Source organism: Marmota marmota, unplaced genomic scaffold (assembly GCF_001458135.2).
Source record: "Marmota marmota marmota unplaced genomic scaffold, marMar, whole genome shotgun sequence".
NCBI classification, from domain to species: domain Eukaryota; kingdom Metazoa; phylum Chordata; class Mammalia; order Rodentia; family Sciuridae; genus Marmota; species Marmota marmota.
Window position 1 is genome coordinate 33,488,444 of NW_026000240.1, and position 21,985 is coordinate 33,510,428.

The window sequence follows — 21,985 nt, forward strand, 5'->3', positions numbered from 1 at the left end:
AGACATGACATCCTCAGGTGGCATGTGAACAGGCCTAAGGCACTGATTGATGTCTTCCTTCCCACACTCACTGTCACCCTATTTCTGCACTTCTAGTCCAACTTCAGCCCCAGAAAACCATATCCTTCCCAGTACTCTCTGAGCATCACTCTCAAGCTCATAAAGAAATTTGCCTTAATCCTCTCCAGGCCTCCACCCTACCACCACAACACTACAATACCATGGACAACCTAGACAGTCTGCCTGTTTACAAGTCTGCCTACCACTGTTTCTTCTTCAGTCTGTCCTTGACCACCAAGACCACAGCCAGTGACCTGGGGCCTTATTTATTCGTTCCCCAGCCCTGACATCAGACTTTTGCACCTCTTTACCTAGGATCTGTCTAAGCTCCCATTTCCATCACTAATGCCCTATTCCTGTTCCAAGCTGTTCTGGAGAACAAAGTCACAAGGTTCCCCCAAATCTGCCAAGCTCTCACTCCTGCTGACTTTCTTAACCTGTTCCCTGACCCTAGCCACAGTGGCCATGCCCTTTATACAGCCCTTGTTGCCACAGGCTATCCGCTGCCCTCTGGCCCTACAGAAGCAAAGAGGCACACAGCAGCCTACCAAATCAAATACCATTATATGCTTATGTCCCTATATTCTCCAGCCCAGGCCTCTCTCAACTCCAAACTCTACACATATCACCATCACTCAGCCTTCTCCACATCCCCACCAATATGTCTCCTAAGCATAGGAGACACCATGTGTTTCCTGACACACCCACAGAGCCAGTTTTCCCCAAGGCCAGGTCCCCACATCTCAATGGAAAGCATCACTATACACTTACCCGCCTGACCATGCCAAAGGGAAGCAACGCCCTCTGTGACACTGCCACTTCTTTGAACAGCTAGCCCATCCCAAGTCCACCAGTTCTATCACAAAATAGATGAGCAAACACAATGTTGGTCCACATCTCTATAGTCACTGGCCCAGTCCAAGTAGCTATCATTCACTCTGGGATTTATGACAGCCCTCTGAGCATGTCCAACCAACCCTGATCCATGATCTAGTCCCATCCTGCCCACCTTGTACAGACATGGCTCCCCAATGCATTAGATCCTGTTCCTTACCCTGCTCTGCCCAGAATGTTCTTTGGAGAGCCCTCCTCTCCAAAGGCTCTTGTAGGACTCTGCCTTGAGATGACCTTCACAGAGACGCTGTACCTGACCACTCCATCCAAGTGGGTCCCCTGACCTTCCCAACCTGTTGTTTCCTAGTGTGTATCCCATTTTTGTCTGACGTTAATTACCTAACTTAATCATCTCACCATAAGTGCCCATTCCATACGCCAATTTTTCATATGGTGACCTACACAGTATTAAGCATATAGACACTCAAAAACAAGTCAAATGAATGATTAAACAATCTTTTCCAAGCCCAAACTGAGATCATATTGCCAGCACCTAAACTTATAAAAAAGTTATAGGAGCAAGAATGGACAAAGAGCAAGTTTTTAAGAACTCTGTTGACTTAGAGAGCTCTGTCAGGTTTCCTGGTGGTTGGCTTTCCTCCTTTCTCAACACAGGCTAGGCTGCTGGCATTGCTTCCTTTCCAAATCAGGAAATGAAGGAGAGAGGTTTGCTATTGCTGCCCCAGTCCTGAGCTTAGGGAGCAGGTGCATAAGGTCAAAAAGAGTCAAGGTCAGGGCTTGGGTTGTAGCTCAGTGCAGAGTGCTCACCTAGCACGTGTGAGACCCTGGGTTCTATCCTCATAAAAATAAATACATAAAATGAAAGATATTGTGTCCGTTTACAACTAAAAGAGAGGGGGGGGGCAGGGCCAGAGCAAAAAATGAGAACCTGGGTCTGCCTAGCCACTGGAGATCTCAGGGCCTTGCTCAGTAGGCCTCCAGTAGAATCAGGACAGAGTGGACCTGTCCATCCATCTAAGCCCAGAGTACAGGATGAACACTAGAGACATGTTGTCAAACCAGAGCCAAACTGACTATCTCCTGGGAGATGTTCAGGTCCCTATAAGTTCTTAGGCATCTGAACAAGATGACAATAGCCTCTGCCCATCTTCCTAGTCTCACAGGCACCTGCTCTCATGGAACCCTAGGGTGTTGTTCTTCCCAAACCACCTCTTCCTCCCATCCTGGGCAGTCCTTCCCATGCCCACCCAAGGGATCTGGCTGATGCCCGCCTCACAAACACATACCAGTGTGTCTCACCTTGATGTAGGTGTCCAAGGCAGGATGGACACGGCGGGTAGCCAGCCAGATGGACAGGGAGGTTGTGTAAGGAAAAGTGGCTGTCACCACATGGCTAGGTGCTGGAAAGGAGAATATCTTGAAGCCAAATTTCTGGTAAAGCTGGATGAGCTCAGGGGAGGGAGACACTTCGCCCTCACTCAGGATGCTGCCTACTGCACAGCGACACTTCTCAGGGGGCACCTGTGGAGGCAGACCAGGGGGTCAGAGTTGGGCAAAGAAAGGAGACCCTCAGACCTCCTGTCTCCCGGGTCTGTGCCAGCTTAGGCCTGGGAGAACCAACTGCTTCCAAAGGCCACAAAGCCCCTGGTACCAGAATAAAGCTGGCCATTTTCCTGCCAAAACCCAACCAAGGTCCACCTATGCATCCTGCTGCAAGACTCTCTTCCACCCTTCATTTACTCCTTCAACAAATATGCTATGCCCCATATTGGAGACATAAGGGTCATAGTGAGGAATCAGACTTGGTTTTTGTACCCCAAGAGAATGAAGGACAGAGAGCCATCCTCAAAATGGCCCATCAACAGCATGATTCAGAGGTTACTCCCATCTTTTTGATGTGACCTTCTATCAGCCCCCAATTGTAGGGTTCTAGCAGGACTATAGTCCATTGATCCTGAAGTTTGGATCCAACACAGCCCAATTAGCATGTTTCTCTCCCATTACCTATAGAAGCAAGCTTCAATGGCAGAGAAATTATGGCAGGCAAGGGAGCAGAACTGAAGAGCCCACAGCTTGCTTTCCTAGTCATGTCCCAGGAAAGCAAGTATGTGTGTGTACACAGGTACTCATGCAGGTTACAGGCCAGACTGGGGACCTGGCATCTAGTTGAGGAGGGACTGTGAAAAGTACTCTGCAGGAAGTAGGATCACACTGAACTCTGAGTAGCAGATAAAAAATCTGTAAGGGAATCTTCTTCCAGGTGCACAGGGCCTCCAGACCTCCTCTCCAATCTATGCCCCATCCTGGGACCTATTCCACTTTCCAAGTCCCTCCCTGATTAAGCCCCAGAATTCTGGTTCCCTCCAAGTCTCTTGGCCTCTAGTGTCTACACTTCCTATCCTTCTCTCTCTCTGTCCCTCCTATACTCCTTCCCTGGCACTCAAAAGCCCTAGCCAGATGGACAGAGAGGTTCACATAGTTCTTATGTGAGCCTCCAACACTTTCTAGGACTGACCCAGAGCTTTCAAGGCTAGTATTCACTTCTTCTAGCACCAGGAAGCCTCAGTCTGTCTCACCTCCTGCTATTTGTTTCCCATGTCCACTTTCCTGTCATTTAAGTCAGTACCAGCTTTCAGGCTGGGCCCCCATGGGTTCATGTTCCTGACTCCAGGACACTCATCACAGTTCTTGAACTTTCAATTCTGGGTTTTGATAAATCTAAAGGCTCCTTTCTCCCCATACCCAGAGCTTACTGACCCCTAAATTCAAGCAAGTCATTTCCTCTATCTCCACTTACCCTCCTCCTCAACCCACATTCCCACAACTGTGAGGTCATTACCTGACTGCCTCTACCCTCCCATTATAGCCCTTTATAAGCCCTGTCAGCAATCCTCTAGGGCTTTCTCAGCCCTGATCTACCTCCTCTACTCTGATCAACCCAGCCCTGTCTTAGAATCATGCTCTGCCTGGAACTTGGGCGCCTACTCCAGGATATCATTTCTAGAATATCACCCAGTTATATGGCTCTAATTCCCTTACTGTCCCCTTGAATCCTATGGTATCAAGCCTGGCTCACAGCATTGGTGACAGGAAATATGGTGCAGTGGTCAGAACCACAGCTGGAGAGAAGATGGCCAAGGTGTGAATCCTGAGTCATGTAATCTTGGCCACATCTCTTAGAACCTCAGTTCCTTGATATCTACATATAGACTTATCATATTAAAGGAAATACTTCATAAGGCCTTAGCCTAGGCCCAGTATTCACCAAGTACTCCATAACTTTGATTGTTTATTCATAGCTATACGACCATCCCAACAACTGTCCCTTGGCCTAGAATGCTTATCCACTCTAACTTCTGAACATACAATCCCTACAGAACCCACTGGTTCAAAGGCTCACCCTCTTAGGGATCCTTTTAGGGTAGCTTGTTAGCACTGTCTCCTCTTCCAAATACCATCCCTCAATATTTTACTGTAAACTCTCTTGCCCATTATCAAATCTACTTACAGCAAGTCACTTCTCTTGGTCTGGAGCCCCTTCCACTCTACCCAGGCAAGAGGCACAGGAGATTGCTGCAGTACCACCTCTTGTCTCTAGATGGTGCACTTGTCCCACTCACACCCTAAGACTTGCAAATGGCCAGATGGGCAGAAGGTTCCCACAGGCATTCTCTACAGGCCTCTGCTGACAGGCCTCCACTAACAAACTAAAGGGCTGTACCTGTCACAAAGCCTACTTGCATATCCTAATGTCATGCAAAAGAAACATCCAATATAGGTTAGAGGGAGAAATGAATGAGTGGAAGGTTACTTGCTCTCTACTCTTTAACCGGGTCCTAGGTCTTTCCTGGAATCAGGAAATCATGGAACACCCAGCTCAACACCTTCTTCAATATCCCAAAGGCATAAGAACACACATACAAGATAACCCTGACTGGAGTCTCTCAATGGCTCCCAGTTTACCTCTAAAATGAAACCAAACCCCCAAGTCCAGCATGTTCTTTTAGAGTGGCCCATACAATACTGCCTGGACTTGTCTACACATTCATCTCACATTCCTTCTGCTGCACCAGACCCAAGAAAGGGACAGAACCTAGATGGGCAAGCACCCACTGAGTATCTAGGTGGTAGAGGGAGGAACAGATCCAGGCTCTGGCCTAGCCTGCCTTGCCATCCTCTTCTCCTGCCACACCCCTACACACAGCCACAAGGAACTATTTGCAGTCAAACATTCCACGTCCTCCCATGCTTCCTGCCTTCTTATATGCTACTTCCTCTGCACAAAACATCCCTCCTCACCCTATTCCAGAGTCCCTTCTGCCTGGAAAACTCCCATCCATTTTATAAGACTCAACCCTCCCCCCTGAAGCCTTCTGTTGCTCCCCACCAAGCTACCCCTCCTCTGATCCCAAATACCTACCAAGGAAGCAGGTCTTGAGCTACATTAAAATGAGGCCTCCCCATCTTTCCCCACCACACTCCAGGTCTCAAAGCAGAAAGCTCCAGTATCCCTGAATACACAGAAAGTCCCTTGGGTATGCTCAGTGATGGTACATACATGCACACTGCTGCACATATAAGCTGTGCACAATAATCAAGCCTCCTTTCCTTCTACCTGAAGAAAATGAAGAGCTTCTGCCACTATGAAGAGAGGTAAACAATAGAGACAGAGCTCCCAGGATTCTGGAGGTGTCTAGGGCACAGGGCCTCCCTTCCTGCTTGAGCAATCTCTTAATTCCATAAGTTAGGACATTTCTTATGCTTTCCCAGGCCCCAGTCAGTGGCTGGTTGCAGTACAGGCAATCCCTCAGCAAGCCCACCATCTCCTAAGCAGCCCTATGCCAAGCTGGAGTTGGGAAAGAGCAAGGAAGAGAGGACAGGCCCTAAAATAATCCAGGGAGTGGCAAGGATATTCCAGTAACAGAGAAAAGCTTCCCAGACTCCCAGGAAAGCCCAGGTACACCTCCAAGAAAATTGCTTACTAAGGTCGCCAAGGGCCTATTTCCTGATGACAAGAGACCTCATCCACCTTGGTTCAATGAAACACCCTTATTAGCAACTAACCCTAGGATAAAGGTCTGGGCCTCCCATCTGCATGCTCCCTTTCTTCCCCATATATGCCATTTACTTGGGCACCTGTGCACAGAAGAACAGCTTGACCAGAAATGTACCAGTCAAGAACCACACCAGGGAAAGAGGGCAATGGTCAAATCCATCACCACTTTGAGAAAAGGAAAGCCAACCCAGGATCCGCCCTCAAAGTAAGAATACCAGGAAAGAGACAAGGGCATGTTAGGCCCCAATGCATCTCCTTTGGGCTGTGCAGTCTCCTGAGCCCCAGGAATGTGAGAATAGGGCAGTCTGTCTGAAACCTCAAGCTTCCAGGTCTGAGTTGGTTCTAAGGCTGGCACTATAACCCGTTCTAGTGGTCTCACAGGTCCCTATGACCCCATGTTGTAAGGCCAATGAAGAAAGTCACCTCAGAAAGTCACTGAGTATAAGAACCAGATAAGAGAAACTTCTTCCAGGATCCAGAAAAGAGAAATGGTGTTAACTAGCCTCAGTAGAAATGGACAGATCTAGGTCCACAACCTGTACAATCAATCAGGACAGCTGCCACATCTGCCAGGCCCAGGCCCAGAGGGCTTCCTTAATCCCTCCTATGCCAGCCCACCTAACTCAGAGTGTTCCACCCAAGGTAAAGGAAAAAGTAGAGGCAATGCCCTTCACTTGCACTGGTACTCCCAGGGTAACACAGCAGCAACACCTGCCCATTACACAAGTTAGACAGTAGGCCTCTTTCATTGTCATGGATGCTGCAAGTCAACACACTAAGCCTTGTGTGTTCAACTTCCCTGAGCAGCTAGTGCCCAGGCACACTAAGGCAAGCACCATTCAGCACATGGGCTAATGAAGTCAGCCAGGCCAGAAGTCAGGACCCACATACTTTAGGCTTGGACAGAAGGGAGAATTCAGCAAGATGTCAACTCTCAAAGACGGGGTTCTGGGGCTTCTTGAGTTCCCACATAGAATTATTTCAGAAACAGCCCCTCTAAGAAGCATACTTCCAACAACAGCTGATACCTAACAATGCTTCACCATTTTGCCCCAGCTGCTGCCTTCCACATATAAAATCATCAAATCCAAACAGCCATGTGTGGTACATGCTATTATCAACCCTGCCCCTGAGACCCAACCCTGTCCCAAGCCACTCAATAAAGGTCATACAGCAAAACAGTGTTAGTGTTAAAATTCAAATCTAAGCAGACCATCTTCAGAGTTGCACTACACAACCCACTCCCATTTGGAAGTCTGAGAATTAGGCTCTGGCTAGGAACAGGCTGCACAATGACCTTTCCCTGAACTGTTTCCTCACACAGCTCAGGCAACCTGCAGGAGGTAGGCAGGATTCCTAAAGATACAAAGGCTCTGCCTACAAAGCTCTGAGAGGCAGGGATAGATGTCAAGGGTGCTATGCACCTATTTGGGGTCAGGTATTGGGACTTATCCTCATCATTTAGTTCCCACAAAAACAAAAACTTTGGGCTAGGGGTATAGCTCAATAGTAGAGCATGTGCTTAATGTGCAAGAGGCCCTGTGTTCAGTTCCCAACACCAAAACATACAAATGAACAACAACAAAAAAGGAAACCCTAATATAGAGATTCTTTCATCTCCATCTGATAGCTAAGGAGACAGACTCAGAGAAGCCAAGTAACACATCTAGTGTCATACACAGGTATGCACAGAAGGGTGAATTCAAAACCCTCTCCTCTCATACCTCATCTCAACATCTCCCACGGGCAGATTGAGTAGGAAGAGAGGGGTTTGCCTTTTCAGAATAGTCCCACAGTAAACCTGCTGCAGAGCAAAGATTTGGGCTCTACCTAGCAGAAAGTAACTATAGGGTAAATTGGGATAGGGCACAGCCTGAACCTTCAGAAAGCATCAGCCCAGCCCATATTCTCTTGCCCCTGTTGAGGAGGTCAATCCTAGGAAATCCTACTCCCTCACCCCTTCTCAGACTTTATCTGACCTAAGTGCCTCCCATACACAGAATTCAGAATTCTCATCAGTCTCAGGCCTTGCAGACTTGGTGGCCCCAGATCTTGACTGCCAGTGAACTAAAGGAAAAGGGAGCTTCAATGACACAGTCTAGCTTCCTAAAGACAGAACTCAAAGCATCACAGTACCCCATCTACTCTAAGTCTGGGGAAAGTATCACCTGTGAGTGGTGAATATGACCAGCAGATGCAGCCTGCCTGGGCCAGGTAAATGCAACTGGCTGTTCCACCCTCTTGCCTCATCCAGGCAGGTTGCTTAAGCCCCAAACACAGCAGCAGAGATGGGCAGTGGAGGGTGAGAAAGAAGGTAGAGACACAGGCTAGAGACAGGAGAGACTACAGGCATGGTGAGAGCACACCAGACACTAGGGCCTGTCCAAGGCCAGAGCTGGACAGGATCAAGGGAAGTATACAAGGTCCACCCAGCAATTTCCTTCCCCTCCAACACTGAAGGCTTCCAGAGGACGAGGCCCAGAAGAGGAGGCTAAAGTCAATTTCCAAAACCCCAGTACCTACCTTGAAAGCAGAGCTGGGGGCAGAGCAATTTTTCTAGCCAGGACCTAACTATGCAAGTATAGTGTGGACTAGTGTGTATGAAGGGTGTGGCAGGTCCACCTACACCTGACTACAGGTCTCTGGAACCAGCCCCAACCCTTCTGGTACCTTGAAAAGAAAATGGCCATAAATTCTGGACCCTGGATGGGAGAGCAACACTTTTAGCCACTTCTGGGGCCTGTCCACTTCCCAACACATACTCCCTCCTTCCTCCCTTCCCCACCCTCAGCCATGCCACGGCCTTCAGAGATAAGAAAGGGAATAACTTCCTTCTGCCTCACAGAAACCATTTTCAAAGACCTCACAGACTCCTTTCATACAGGACTCTGGGACACAGGGCTGAGAGTTCAAGCAGAATCTGATATAAAAGAGTCCACAGAAACTGCCACTATCCTTTCTTGTGCCATTTCCAGAATTGGCCTAAGTGGGGTTTTGCCAGACCTTTCTCAGGGACCAATCTCCTGGCTGACCAACTTAGGCCAGGAAAGGGTGTGGCTAGGGAGCACAGCTATCAGTCCATATCTTATAGGGGGGGCAGCCAAAGCCAGGTGGTATGTCTACCTGGTTACTACTCCACCCTCAGAGTGTGAAACAGCCTTCCTTCCTCCGCACTCAGAAACCACATTCTGACTCCTGTTATGCTGGGCTGGGGAGGGAGGAGCTGAGGTGAGACATTCAACAGGTCAGCCTTTATCTTGTCTTTCTCAGAGAATCAGAATACACAGGGCCCCCTGCTGGACCAAATTAGCAGAGGCAGCCTAGGATGGGAATGGGACCTCCCTCCAGGTCTCCCTGACACCTCCACATTGAGAGGTCCTAAAGGCTGGGCTCCTTGGTCCCAATGGCACATCACTGCCCAGCACACAGCGTGGCACACATCTAGTATTCAAATGTTTGTTGAATGAAAACAAGAAAATGCTCTCTGCACCTCAGTCTCTCCTTCTATGTATCAAAGTGTGACCAGGAGGCCTCAGAGCCCTCCAGACCAGAAAGCTATGAGAACCTAAAGCCTGGGAGTTCATGGGTCCCAAGACCTTTTATAATCTCCATCAGGCAGAGAAGGCACTGCCCAGCTCCCAGAGTAGGTAGAAACCCAAGTGTCCCTGAGCCATCCCAAGTGCCAGGGTGTGAGTCAACTCTGAATATGGACACAAGTATCTTCTTGAGAGACCGTACTAGAAGGAGCAGGATCAGAGAGGCCACCTTCACCTGCTCATTCATCGTCTGTGATGAGTCCACAGCTAGCCAGATGTCTATAGCCAGACAAAGGGTTAGACCCCTCAGCACATGCTAATTTTTTTCCACCTTTTTCTCTGTCATTGTTAAACATCCACTGATCACCAGGCACTGAAGTGAAGACCTCACCTGTATCACTTAACTAAGCCCTTGTCAGCCTACCTATGAAACATGTATTTTACCACTACCCTGCAGATGAGGAAACAGATGCTCAGAAAGATTATGTGATATACCCAAGACTGCACAGCAGGATAGCAATGGGATAGAATCAGAACCTAGGACTGCCAGTTTCAAGGCTAGCTCTCAGGCCAGGGCCCCCTAGACAAGCACCTAAGTCAGACTATTTCCAGCCAACCCTGGACAACCAGGGCCCACTCTATGGAGTCCACCACATCTCAGGGAGAGCTGCATGGTGAGCTATCTAGAAGCAGTAGCCAGGCCAGAGGGTCATGGGGAGAGTCTCTCTTATCAGGGTTCTTCTATCTCATTCTTCCCTGGCCCAGCCTCCAGCACTGGCCCCAGAATATCTGATGCCTTGGCCCTTCCCAACTTGGAATTAGGATCTCCTACCAAAGAGGCAATGTGCTACTTCAAGAACATGAAGATATACTGAGAAGAAAAGAGGCAGCTACAGGAATTTTCCTCCCTCCTCCCTCCTCTGGCCTTGCAGAGGGGTTCTATCTAGGCCAGATGTGGCAGGAGAGGCAGGGACTTACACAACAGACCCTAAGCAGGGTTGAAGGTGAGGCCCACAGCCCAGCACCTGTGCCATCCCACTTGGGCCCCAATGCTCCCATCTTCATATAATGCTATGTGATCCCAGCCATGTGACTATGAAACCTTAGTGTCTACTCATCTCTCAAACTACCTATATCATCTCTCACCTGGGCCCAGTTCAATCTCTTTAATGGCCTCCCTGCCTCATCTCTTTCCATCCTCCACCTGTCCTCCAATTAGCTTCCCAAGACGAAAGTGGCAAAGAGTGCCATTCCCTTTCTCTCAACCAGCTGCACCTCCCCACTACATGGATCAGGGAATCTTTCCACTACTTTCTCTATCCACCACATGCTCACTGGCCTCACTTCCCCTCTAATTCCATGTCTCCAAGTTTTTGTTCCTACAGTTTTCTTAGTCATGTGGCTCTTTGTAGCAGAGCCAAATTCTACTCATCTGGGAAAGCCCAACTGAAATCCACCTCTTCTCTAAATCTTCCCAACAAAGTCAAGGCCTTTATAGCTCAAACTTCTATGGACACCGAACCCAGGCCTTATTGAAGAATCATTTGTAAAAGGCTGACTTGCCAACTACACAATCTCCTGAGGTCAGGACCAGATCTGATTCATCTGTTGAGTATAGGTATAGAGTAGAACCTGGCAGAGAGAGGGAATCAGCATACCCCGTTTCATTCGATTACTCCAGTGATGCCCAGTCAGCCAATAGTGGGTAGGCCATAATGTTTGCTCACTTGTGCTCTCCAGACAAGGAAATCAGAGCTAGGGATTCATAAATACTTGGTTTGGCATGGCTCAGAAATGAAGGCTGAACAACCCTTAGCAGAGCTGCCAGCTCACCCACCTGTGGGCAGTACCACCCCATAGCATGGCAGGAGGCTACATTGGCAAGCCCTGACTCACTGTAGGCTATAGTACAGCCAGACACCCACAGAGTGCCAGTGATGCTGGGTTCATTTCTGACCCCAGCATCCTGGACATTCTGAGTAGTTCCTCTGGCTCCACTTATCTTACTCTCAACCAGGAGCTTGATGTCTAAGGAAACACATCATCAGGAGAACTGGAAAACACTATCATGGCTGGAGAGGTAGGATTCCAAGCCCCATGTCTGGGGGCTGCCCTCTCACTATAGCAGGAGAACTGAAGGAGTGAAAGCACAGAAATAAGATGTAATCCCCCAGAGTGGACAGAATCTGAATTGCCTGGCCTTAACGCACTGGCCCCAAATGGACACAGAAAAGGCACAGCAAGAGGAGGCGGCAGAAGGACAAGTGGAAACTAGGGACTTACAGTAATACATTCCACTAATTCCAAAAATCTACAAGTCGGGCTGGGGTTGTGGCTCAGTGGTAGAGTGCTTGCCTAGCATGTGCATGGCCCTGGGTTCAATACTCAGCACCACATATAAATAAATAAATAAAATAAAGATATTATGTCCAACTACAACTAATAAATAAATAACTTAAAAGTAGCCATGAGCAAAGGGAACCAGACCTGGGCAAATAAAAAGTCAGCTAATGGATACCTAAAGCAATAGTCCAAGCTAAATAAGGAAGAGGCTTCAAGCTCAGAGAGGAGATGGTCTACAAGGCCAACTCAAAGACTTCCCCACCCTTCCCCCAGAAACCCAAACTCCTCTGCCCCACTAAGCCCAGACCCAGGTCTATCTGTGGAGTAGAATCCCATGGAGACTCCTTACCATGTGGGGGTGGTCATAGTAGACAGCGATGGAGCGGAGCTCAGGGGATATACTGCAGCTCTCCGTGAAAAGCTGCCCAGTGTTGCCATAGGGCCCCACGTGGAACTTGTAGGCCACAGTTATGTTGCGGATGAGGGGTGAGCCAGCACTCACTGCCACCCCAGTCAGCAACCCTGAATACCCGGCAAAGGCCAGCAATGTCAGCAGCAGCAGCAGAGTCAGGCCCCCAATCAGGCCCAGTAGTAGCAGGTCCGACATGGTTCTGGGCCTCCCACACAGCACCCCAAGGCAGCTGCAAAGGAGACAGAAGAGAGAGGAGGCTGGTAGCCTGCTTTGACTGTGCCCACCCACCCACCAGCTGGTTCTGGCCCAACCTTAGCCTTGTCTTGGATGCTCTGACCCGAAGGGGGAGGGGCCAGAGGTGTTTACACATAGGGTGACCTAGAAGGGAGCTACAAAGGATGACTGAAGCCACAAGCTTCTTTATTTCTTAATCACAGTCATTGACGCTCTCAGAGAAGTTCTGTCGGGCAGCTAACAGCCCTGGTCACACCTGGGCAAACTGTGTCATAGAGGGACAGAAGAATGAATCAGCAAGGGATATACTCCTGGCCCTGATCAGCCTCTCCTAAGATAGGCCAGACACCACAATGCAGCCTTTCCCCACAGTGCCTCTTCCTTCCCACAGCTGAGCCCAATTGCCAGCCCAGACTCCCCAAGCCTCAGGCACTACTTTCAGAGGACAGAGGATAGACATGCATCAGGATCCAAACACTTATTAATAGGAAAATCATAAGGAACAAAACCCCAGGGGGAAAATGTGTCATAGGAGACTTTTCATAGGAAACTCTCCTTTGATAAGTATATCTGTCCTGCAGGGACCCTGCTATCCAGCAAGCTCACCCATCCAGAACCAGAGGAGAAGTCAAAGCAAAACAGCCTGAGCACCCAGAACGAAGTTCAACCCTAAACTTTCCATACTCTAACCACCAATGCTAACAGCTTCACTCTTCTTTCCCAGCCCACAGAATATAAACAATAAGTAAGAGGAAAAGGCTGGTACAAGTAGAAACACAAAAAGACAGGGAAGTAACAGTTACTCAAAAGAGGCAAAAAAGCTATACAGGAATAGGCTCAAGAGCCACAGAGGTCAGACAGATTGTCTAGGCCTCCCAGCAACTTAGAGACTGAGGCCGAATGCGCTTTTTAAAACAGGCTACGCACAGTAACATAAAGGGAGGGATCACAGTATCCAGAAAACTACTTAAAGGGAGCATGGGACCTACTGGGGGAACACTCCCACTCCAATTATTTAAAATTAATATTATAAAATTAATATTTAAAATTTTAAAGTTTTGGAGCTGAAAAGGCAATGCTTCTGCCCTATGGAAAAGTTATCCCTAAGGTTGGTCCCTGTAGGTTGTGAATGTGAAGACAGTATGCTAAAACATTATTTTTCAAGTCAAAGAGCATGCAGCATTTGCATCTCAAAGAAGTCTCATACACTTATAATCCTACTGTATCATAATGAAGTGCCTCCCACAGGTCTTCTCACTCACAGGTGCTCTTGACCATCAGATTCATTATCTTTTTTATATGCATTCCCTGTCCTATTCATTCTATCTCCAGTTGATTTGGGTACTTAACACACACACACACACACACACACACACACACACACACCACTGTCGAAATGCTGAAACACAGCTACTTCATTAATCCCCAGAACAATTCAACAAACTAAGTATAGATCAGGGAACAAGTGGTTGGAAATATCGGAATGAGGACCCAGTTACTAACCTAAACAACTAAATTCATTTTGTCCCTCTCTGACTCCATTTTCCTCTTTTAACTATTTTTTCCCCACTCTGAGCTACTTCCTCCTTCAGCTACCTTGGATTCCAGGAACAGGCTCAATTGATAAGTTTCTTTATGAAAAAGGACTGATACTACCTCAAGCAAAGTCAAGGCATCATCTCAAAATGAAATTGCTCCCCTTAGTGGGAACAATTATTCCATGAGGAAACCAAGGCTGCCCCCAAAGCAGGAGTAATCATCTCACAATGAGAACCAAACTGCCCGTTCAAGTGATGATGACTTTACAATTTTGACCTTCCAGGAAGTTCACAGAACCAGTCCTCAGATAATCATCAACCATGGCCTGACTAGGATGACTTACTCCACTAACTATGCAAATTCCCCAACCATGCAAGACCCTTAAAATTTAAAACCCTAAAATTTTCCCTTGAAAACAAACCTTTGGTCACAGTACCCTCATATCTGTCCTTCCCTAAGTGGCCATGCTGATTAAAGTTTCTTTCCTGCTCTTCACCTCTACTCTAGTCTTTGTCATCTTGGGACGGGTGGCCTAGCTAGCCTCTTCTACTGAATCATGGAGGCCATCACCTTCACCCAAAGACTCAAGTAACATTAAGCTACTTGACCAAGATCACACAGGTATTAACAGTCACCTGAACCAAAATGTAAGCAATGGGAACCCAAGCAGCATGACCCAGCCCCCATTTCCAATTTCTCTCTCCTCCCTGATGACTGGCTTCCAGAAAGTCCCAAGCATTTAATCCAGGTTGGACATCTCTGAACTCAAGACCTGAAGCTCTCAGCATCAAGGACACCGACTGCTCTGGGAGTGACAAGCCCTTACTCTGTGCTACTCTCTGCTGCACACCTCTATTTCAAAGGAATTTAACTCCCATCTTTCTTTTGCCTCTCCCAAACCGCTCAGAAAGGGGGTACATGTTCCTGCAGGGTGTGGGAGCAGAGCTTTAAAGCACGTAGAAAGGAAGAAGGGAAATGTTAATTTCCCCCTTACACAAAAGATAAAGGAAAGAAGGGCTGGGGAGGCTCACCTGAAAAGCCAGGTTCACTTTTAGCAACTCATGGCATCCAGCGCAGCAGGGGCCAAGTGCTCCAGTGCTGGGGGCAGAAAGGAAGAGTCACTGCAGCCCAGGAAATAACCACTGGGCAGGGCTCCACGCCCTGACTAACCCCTTCCCAAGGAAAGCCCACCAGGACCTCTGCAAGCACCCACCACCCCATACTCAAATCCTCGGGGAAATCAGAAGCCAAACCCACCCTCACAACATCTGGATCTTCTCTAGAGCCTTCCTCATACCCCTCTTCCTGGTGGGTTCCAGCCACCAACCTTGGTGCCCAAACAGCCCTGCCACTAACCTTGGGAAGGATGTGCCCTTTCTCTGGCCTCAGTTTACCCTCGGATCAGAGGCCCCAGATTCAGGCGCCTAACCACTCAAGCGGGTGTGCATGGGGGCTGGGTGAGTATGGGGGCTGGCGGCCGGCGCGAGCTTCCTGAGGCCGCTCACATGCGCCTTGGAGGAGGGCCGGTCCTTGGACGGCCGGCCTTAAAGGGCCCCGCGCTAGCAAAACTTTGGCTCTAGAACTAAGAGGCAAGACAGCGGCTCTGAGGGGCCCGCGCGCTCTAGAGAGCGCCGCCTCTCGCTCTCGGCTTCCAGCCCTTGCTGGCCCAAAGCCTTGACTATATGTCTAGCCTCTTTCTCTCCGCTCACGGCTCTTGTAGCTCCACGCACCTCTGCAACTTAAGGGACGTTAAAGTTTGCAGCGGGGCGGCGAGGCGCGGCCTCGTGAATTAGATGGACTTGAAAGGTGACTCATGCCTCCGTTTCCTCCCCAGCTCCACTGCCCCTAGACAAGCCCCGTACCCGCGACTGAGATAGTGGGTGACCTAAGGTGGGAAGGGCTGGCCCAAAGTCGCAGTCAGGGCCTCGGACCTGGCCGGGGCCAGCTGTGGACGAGACGATATGCAAAGGGTGGCCCAGGTCGCAGGGGGCCACGAAAGGGTCGCGGGGAGCCCTGAGGTCACGCCTGGGAGGACCGTGGCCCCAGGCCCACGCCCCGGCGGGGACGCCTCTATGGCCCGGCCCTCACCTCAGCAGCCATCCCACGGACGCCGCCCTACACAGGCAGCTCGGGGATCCAGTTTGNGTGCGCTCGGGACCCAGGGGGCGGCCCCGCCCCGTCTCCGTAGCAACGCGGGCGCGCCAATCCCAGGGACTTGGCTGGGGTGGAGCCCACGGCGTACCTTCCCGCCTCCAGCAAGCAAACGAGCTGCCGAGGGTTGACTGAACAACACCCCAGGGTATCTGGGTTGGCGGAAGCTCTATAGCGACAGCCCAGCTCCAGACGCGGGGGAAGTCAGCCTGGTGGCCCGCAATAAAGGGTCAGGCGGGGGTCTGGGAAACCGGACTGTAGAGAACTGTTTATACAGGTTAGGAAGGTGCGACACAGCAATGTCAACTTCTAGCATTGGTACAACCCTTAACTCTGGCCAGTTTATCTAATTGAGGTTTCATAACATGCTTGGGAACCAAGCAACACAAGGCCACTTGCTTCCGTTTTAAAGCTATAGAAGCTCAATCCCATTCTGGGCTCAGGGGAGAAACTAGTGGATCCAACCTCTCAACAACATAAACATCTGCTTCTGGCTTCCACTCACCCCCTACTAACTTTCCTTCAGTGGGCACAGGAATAATCATTCTCCCATCCAACATTTATCAAGTACCACTTCCTGCCAGACAGTTCTAGGGGGCTGGGGATACTGAGTGAACAAAACCAAATCCCCGTCTTCTTGGAGCTAGTTCCAGGGGAATTCCTCCCTTAGTCTCCTCCAGTACCCTGGATGTGGCTGGGGAAGGCTACTCTGACCTGGTTTAGCCTAACCTACTGCGAATTCCTTGAGGACAGGTTCAATCTTCAGCTTCTATCTCAGAACCACAAAGCACTATGCTAGGTGCCCAAGATAAAGCCCTGGTAGCCTGAGAAGCCTAGGTTTACAGTGAAGGAGGTGGGGAAGGAGACAACTACCCTCATAAGCCTGCTTATAAACAAGACAGGCTGGGCCAAGGACAGTCTTGGTCCTTCTGATGAGGACTGCAGTTTGGAAGGGGGATCACTCTAAAGGGAACACAATGAAGGTGGCTATAGAAAAAGTCAAACGCCATGTGGGCAGTGTATCTTGTGAATCCCACTACAACACCAGCAAAGGGCAGGCTGGTCCCACAGAGGTAGTCATAATCCTGGCTTTTCCCCCCTCTGTCTGCTTCACATTTCTTCTTTCTACAGGCAGAGGGGACTAAATCTTATCCACAGGGCTAAGTCTGTCCCCATACCCTGGGGAGACTGGCAGAATGGGCAGCTGGTCCCCTAACTCAGGGCCAGGCCAGCAGGTTCTAATGATGAAAATCAAGCACATGACTATTAGGTATACATTTGGAAGCATTTTCTGTGACACGAGGAGTATGGCACTGGCTCAGAGACAGTCTCTGCCTACAGGGTTTGCCCATCAATGCTACTTCTCAGAAGTTGATGAGCTTCTTCCAGGAAAAGTCTAAAGTTGCCTTTTCTCACCTTGTCCTCTCTGCCCAGTTCCTTTAGCTGGGGTGGGAAATCAAGTTCAGGGTGTGCCTTAGGAGCTTCAGAACTCTGTTGTGGAAGGGGAGCTAGCTTTCCACTAGGACTGTAGCCATCAGTCTGCCAGGCTTCATCTCCCCACTGCTTCCAACAGTGTAAACACCACCTTGGTAAGATCTCTGAAAGGCCTTGGCTGGCCACTAGGAGTCAGCAGCTTGCTTTGCAAGGCACTTTCTTCACCCCTTGCAATATGCCTGAAACCTGCTCATCCAGTCTTTATCCTACACACTTTCCACTCCCAGTCCCAGCTCCAATAATACATATCACCCTGTCATGAGCCCAGACTTGGCCTTCCTTTTGCCTTCCATCTAAGGAATTCCCACATAGGCTCTTTTTATTCTCCCTAATTTCCATATAATATTTCCCCAGGATTCCTTCCCTTAATGAAACTAGGGGAGCTAGAGTGGACTATCCCCTCCCTCCCCACCTCCTCCCACTGAAAGCCCTGGTTAGCTTTCTGTGGGCAGTGGCTAGAGTCCTAACTCAGATGACAGAGAACACACATGCAGTGTAAGATTGCTTTCTGACAATGCCACTAGCCACTCATAGACACACCATCTCCCACCTCCCACGATGCTGGCCCAATCCCCAGCCACTCAGCCTAGACAGGGCTGCCCTATAGGACTTGCCATGGCTGAGGACCAACTAGCCTTAATGACTATTTTGCTGTTTCCCTGAGAGCCTGGAAAATGGAGGGTAACAGAGGGTACCCAAACCTCTTCAGGTGAACAAAGGCTGAAAAAAGCAGTGAACCTCACTGCCAACAAAGAGCCTGCTAGCAGTTTTCCCTCTGTTCCCATCTATCTCACCCCCCAAGTGCTGTCCCAGTGCCACTATGGTGAGTTATATTTTCACCAACACTCAGCTAATCAGCTGTCCAGACAATTCCTTAATCAGACAACACTGCCTTCTTGAGTTTAAATTTTATTTTACAAAAAGAGAAATAAAGAAAACTGATAGGCAGTTATACTGACTTACAATTGTTCTGTTTTTTTTTTTTTTTTTTTTCTTAAAAAAGTGACATGAAACACAAGTAAAAATAAATACGTCATAGAAACAGCCAGTTGCCCAGTCTCTGGGGCAGAAGCGCCTGTCCTGCTGAGAGAGGAGGGAAGCCCATGATCACACCAGCAGCTGGATCACCCAGCCACAGATGCTTCTCTAAGCCAGGCGCAGGTCCCAGGCCTCAGGGGCGTCCTGAGGAAAGAAGACGGAAAACCAAAGCCAGGTGCCAGGGCCATCTCCCCCATCCCACCCTACCCCTTACCCCTGGCAGCAGTGTGGCCTTAGTGGTTATCCATTGTGACCCCCTCAACCCACCTGGACCCTCTTCCCCTGATCCCTCTGAAGAGGGTACAAGGAAAAAAAACCTGTCTTGGGCAGGCCTGGGGGATTCTTCTGGTTAGTCCCCAGCCCACCCTGAGTAACACAACCAGATAACAGTCATTTTACACCCAGGTGCACATGAGCACACATGTGCACACACATTATCACACTCACTCACTCAAACACAGCTGGGCTAAGCTCTCTTCTAGGGAGGGTCCTGGGTCAGGTCACAGTATGAGGTCCCCTCTCATCTGAATATCATCCCAGTAGTAGCAGAGAACCCAAACCTCCCCTAGCCCTCTGCATTGCAGATTCTGCAGCCTGCCTGGCTACCTCTCCTCACTGCACTAGATGACTCCAACAAACAGACCTATGAGAGGGGAAAGGAACAGACTCAGGTCCCTGAAGAGTAAAGAAGGTGGACACTGCCTGCTCAGGAAGTTCATCGTTGTAAAGACTCAGGTATTCATAAAAGGCCTAGAGCCAAACTAGTGGCAGAGAACAGACATTGAGGGACCACAGCGGCAGAAGAGAAAAGGCAGAAAGAAGAACTGAGTCTAAATGGGAGCAACAGAGAGCACAGCATTCTCAGGCCTTGAGGTGCTGAATTCCTGGGACCAGTCAGCAAAGGGCCAGAAAGTCTTCTGGGGGTCCTTTGGAGAAAGGATAACTTCTCAAAAGAGTTTTGGTGAAGAGCCACTTGGCTGAGTACACAGAAAGCCATGGCTCAAAGGGAGAGACTGGTCATCTGAAAAGTGGGAAGTAGGCAGTCATATCCAGGAACACTAGGAACAAGGAATGTAAAGTCCATAGAAGACCTTCCCCAAGGGATGAGGACGCAGTCCCAGAGCAAGGAATGCCAGGTTTAAACAAATTGATGTAGAAGGCCTTGCTCTGCCGACAGCTTGCTTGTGATACTTGGTTGTGTTTCAACCAATCAGCAAAACTTACCCCAGCTCTTTACTTTATGCTCCCAGAGTGGGGCATTTCATATGTAGTTATACTGAGAATTCCTGGGGAAGAGAGTTCCAAGGACCAGAATTATCCTTAAATCAGGAGAAAATATAGAGGCCTAAGCAGCACAACTCAAAAGGGAAGGACTCACAGATTAGATATCCAGTCTAAAGAAAAACATCTGACCCAACATGGTTCGCTTTCTTTCTTAAATAGCTACTCTATCTCTGCTAGCAGTCTTTATCCACAAAGATATTAAGAAAGGATATCAAGCATCAGTACAAATGGCAATCTTGAATCATTTAGTACTATGTTCCTCAGGAAAAGTAGTTAGGCTACGCAGGATGAATGAGACTTGAGAGACCCTTGAAAACATTTCATGAAAGACAATGGTGAGGGAAAATGCCTAAGCCTGATCTTCTACCTTCCCTCTGGACCACCAGCCTTCCCTGACTTGGGCCTAGATGGTAGGTAGAAGCCACCACTAAATGTTTCAGATCAAAGAAACTGTAAAACATGGTACTTAGCTCTAAGACATTTCCTGCTTCCCTTACACACATGCTCATGTTTGGTGTGCATGCACATTTGCCCACCAGCACATATAAAGAGAAGAAAAATCAGAGATATTTTTTTCAGGTTCATTAAAAACAACAAGAAGCAACAAAACCCATGAAACTAGTTGCAATTCAGTTTCTCATGATCTCACCATCACCCCCTACATAATAGAAGCATATATTATCAGATTAAAAGTCTTCTCTAGCCAGGACAGCTTCCCAGAATTATGGCCTTTGCAGGGCTGAAGCAAGACCTGGACCCTGGAACGACTACTGGGTAGGGAACAGACAGGTGTGTGCTGCCTCTCAGACACCCATCTGCATCCTGGCAACTTCAAATGCCTATTCCTCTAGTGAATCGATCAAGTTTCCTGCTGAAATGGTTTCTAGATTTTCAATAGAATGCTGCAGTGACTTCCTGTAAGTGAACACAGAAATATTCCTCTATCCCTTTACACACACACACACACACACACACACACACACACACACTCACACGTCTCTAGGATCCAATGCTCCAGGGCTGACAGACATTAGTGTAACTCAAGTTCTGAGTGTGTTCTGACTAGCTTACTCTTACTGCACCAGCCTCAACTTGAGAGCCTACTCCAAGTGAATCCCTTCACCATCCATTCTTGGGACGCATCTGAGAGAGAAAGCACTGGTTGGAACTGCTATTTTAAAATTATTAAAATAATTTGCATAGCTAAATTGTAGATCTAAGGCTTCTATGAATAGAAGAGTTAAGTGTCTGACAGGGTGTTATGAAACAGAAAGCGCCTTAAGTTCCACTTTTGGTGTTATTGTATAATGAACAAACATGTGCGCGCGCACGCGCGCGCGCATGCACACACACACGCACACACACACACACACCATCAGTCATCTCCCCATCTCTCCCCTGGAAACAAATCCCAAAGTTTGCTAGGCCCTCCAACAATGGAATGGGCTTGTCAGTAGAGATGCAGGTTAAGCAACCTCCTGGGCTGGAAGAGGCAAGTGCAGCAGCTACCCAGCCAATGGGGAGCAACAGACAGGTGGTAAAGTTCTAAAGCCAGACAAGTTTATTCATCATAAAGACTGCCTGGCAAAGTCTTGATGGGAGGAAGGAGATGGAGACAACAGGACACAGGATATAACAATAGAAGACAGCCAGTGTTTAAGGACTAGAAGCTCCTTCCCTGCACTGGCAACAAGGAAGGAGAGGCCAGAATGACTAATGTATTCAGGTTCTCTAAAGCAAAAGCCAGACTTAAGGCTCCTACAGAGGAAGGATTCCTCCATGCTCCTTCAAAGAAGATGGAGGCAGCAGACGCCAGGCCTGCAATGATCACCTGATAAGCTGGGGAAGCTGAAACACTTCCTAACAGGAAATCAATGGTCCATTCCCTCAACCCAGCAGCTGCCTATCCATAGTTTCACTATCCAGCATAGAGCTGACCTCTATCATTCCAGCAGGACACAGCTCCAAACTGGGGGGGGGGGG

At 48.8% G+C, this 21,985-nt stretch overlaps 1 protein-coding gene across 5 annotated transcripts in view; it reads right to left on the reverse strand.

The window, feature by feature from the left end:
• Positions 1 to 21,985, reverse strand: part of LOC107143177 (RAD54 like 2) — a 60,265-nt gene that overhangs the window by 15,151 nt on the left and 23,129 nt on the right. For 3 of the 5 annotated variants that reach the window (XM_015487113.2, XM_048794639.1, XM_048794640.1), the window contains 2 exons: positions 12,200 to 12,491; positions 2,215 to 2,436 (listed from right to left, as the gene is read on the reverse strand). In XM_015487113.2, coding sequence (XP_015342599.1) covers positions 2,215 to 2,436; positions 12,200 to 12,457 — 480 coding nt within the window. In that variant the 5' untranslated portion in view covers positions 12,458 to 12,491. Of the gene's footprint in view, positions 1 to 2,214; positions 2,437 to 12,199; positions 12,492 to 21,985 lie in introns of those variants that run through there. The other 2 variants (XM_048794638.1, XM_015486773.2) reach the window with 1 other exon arrangement.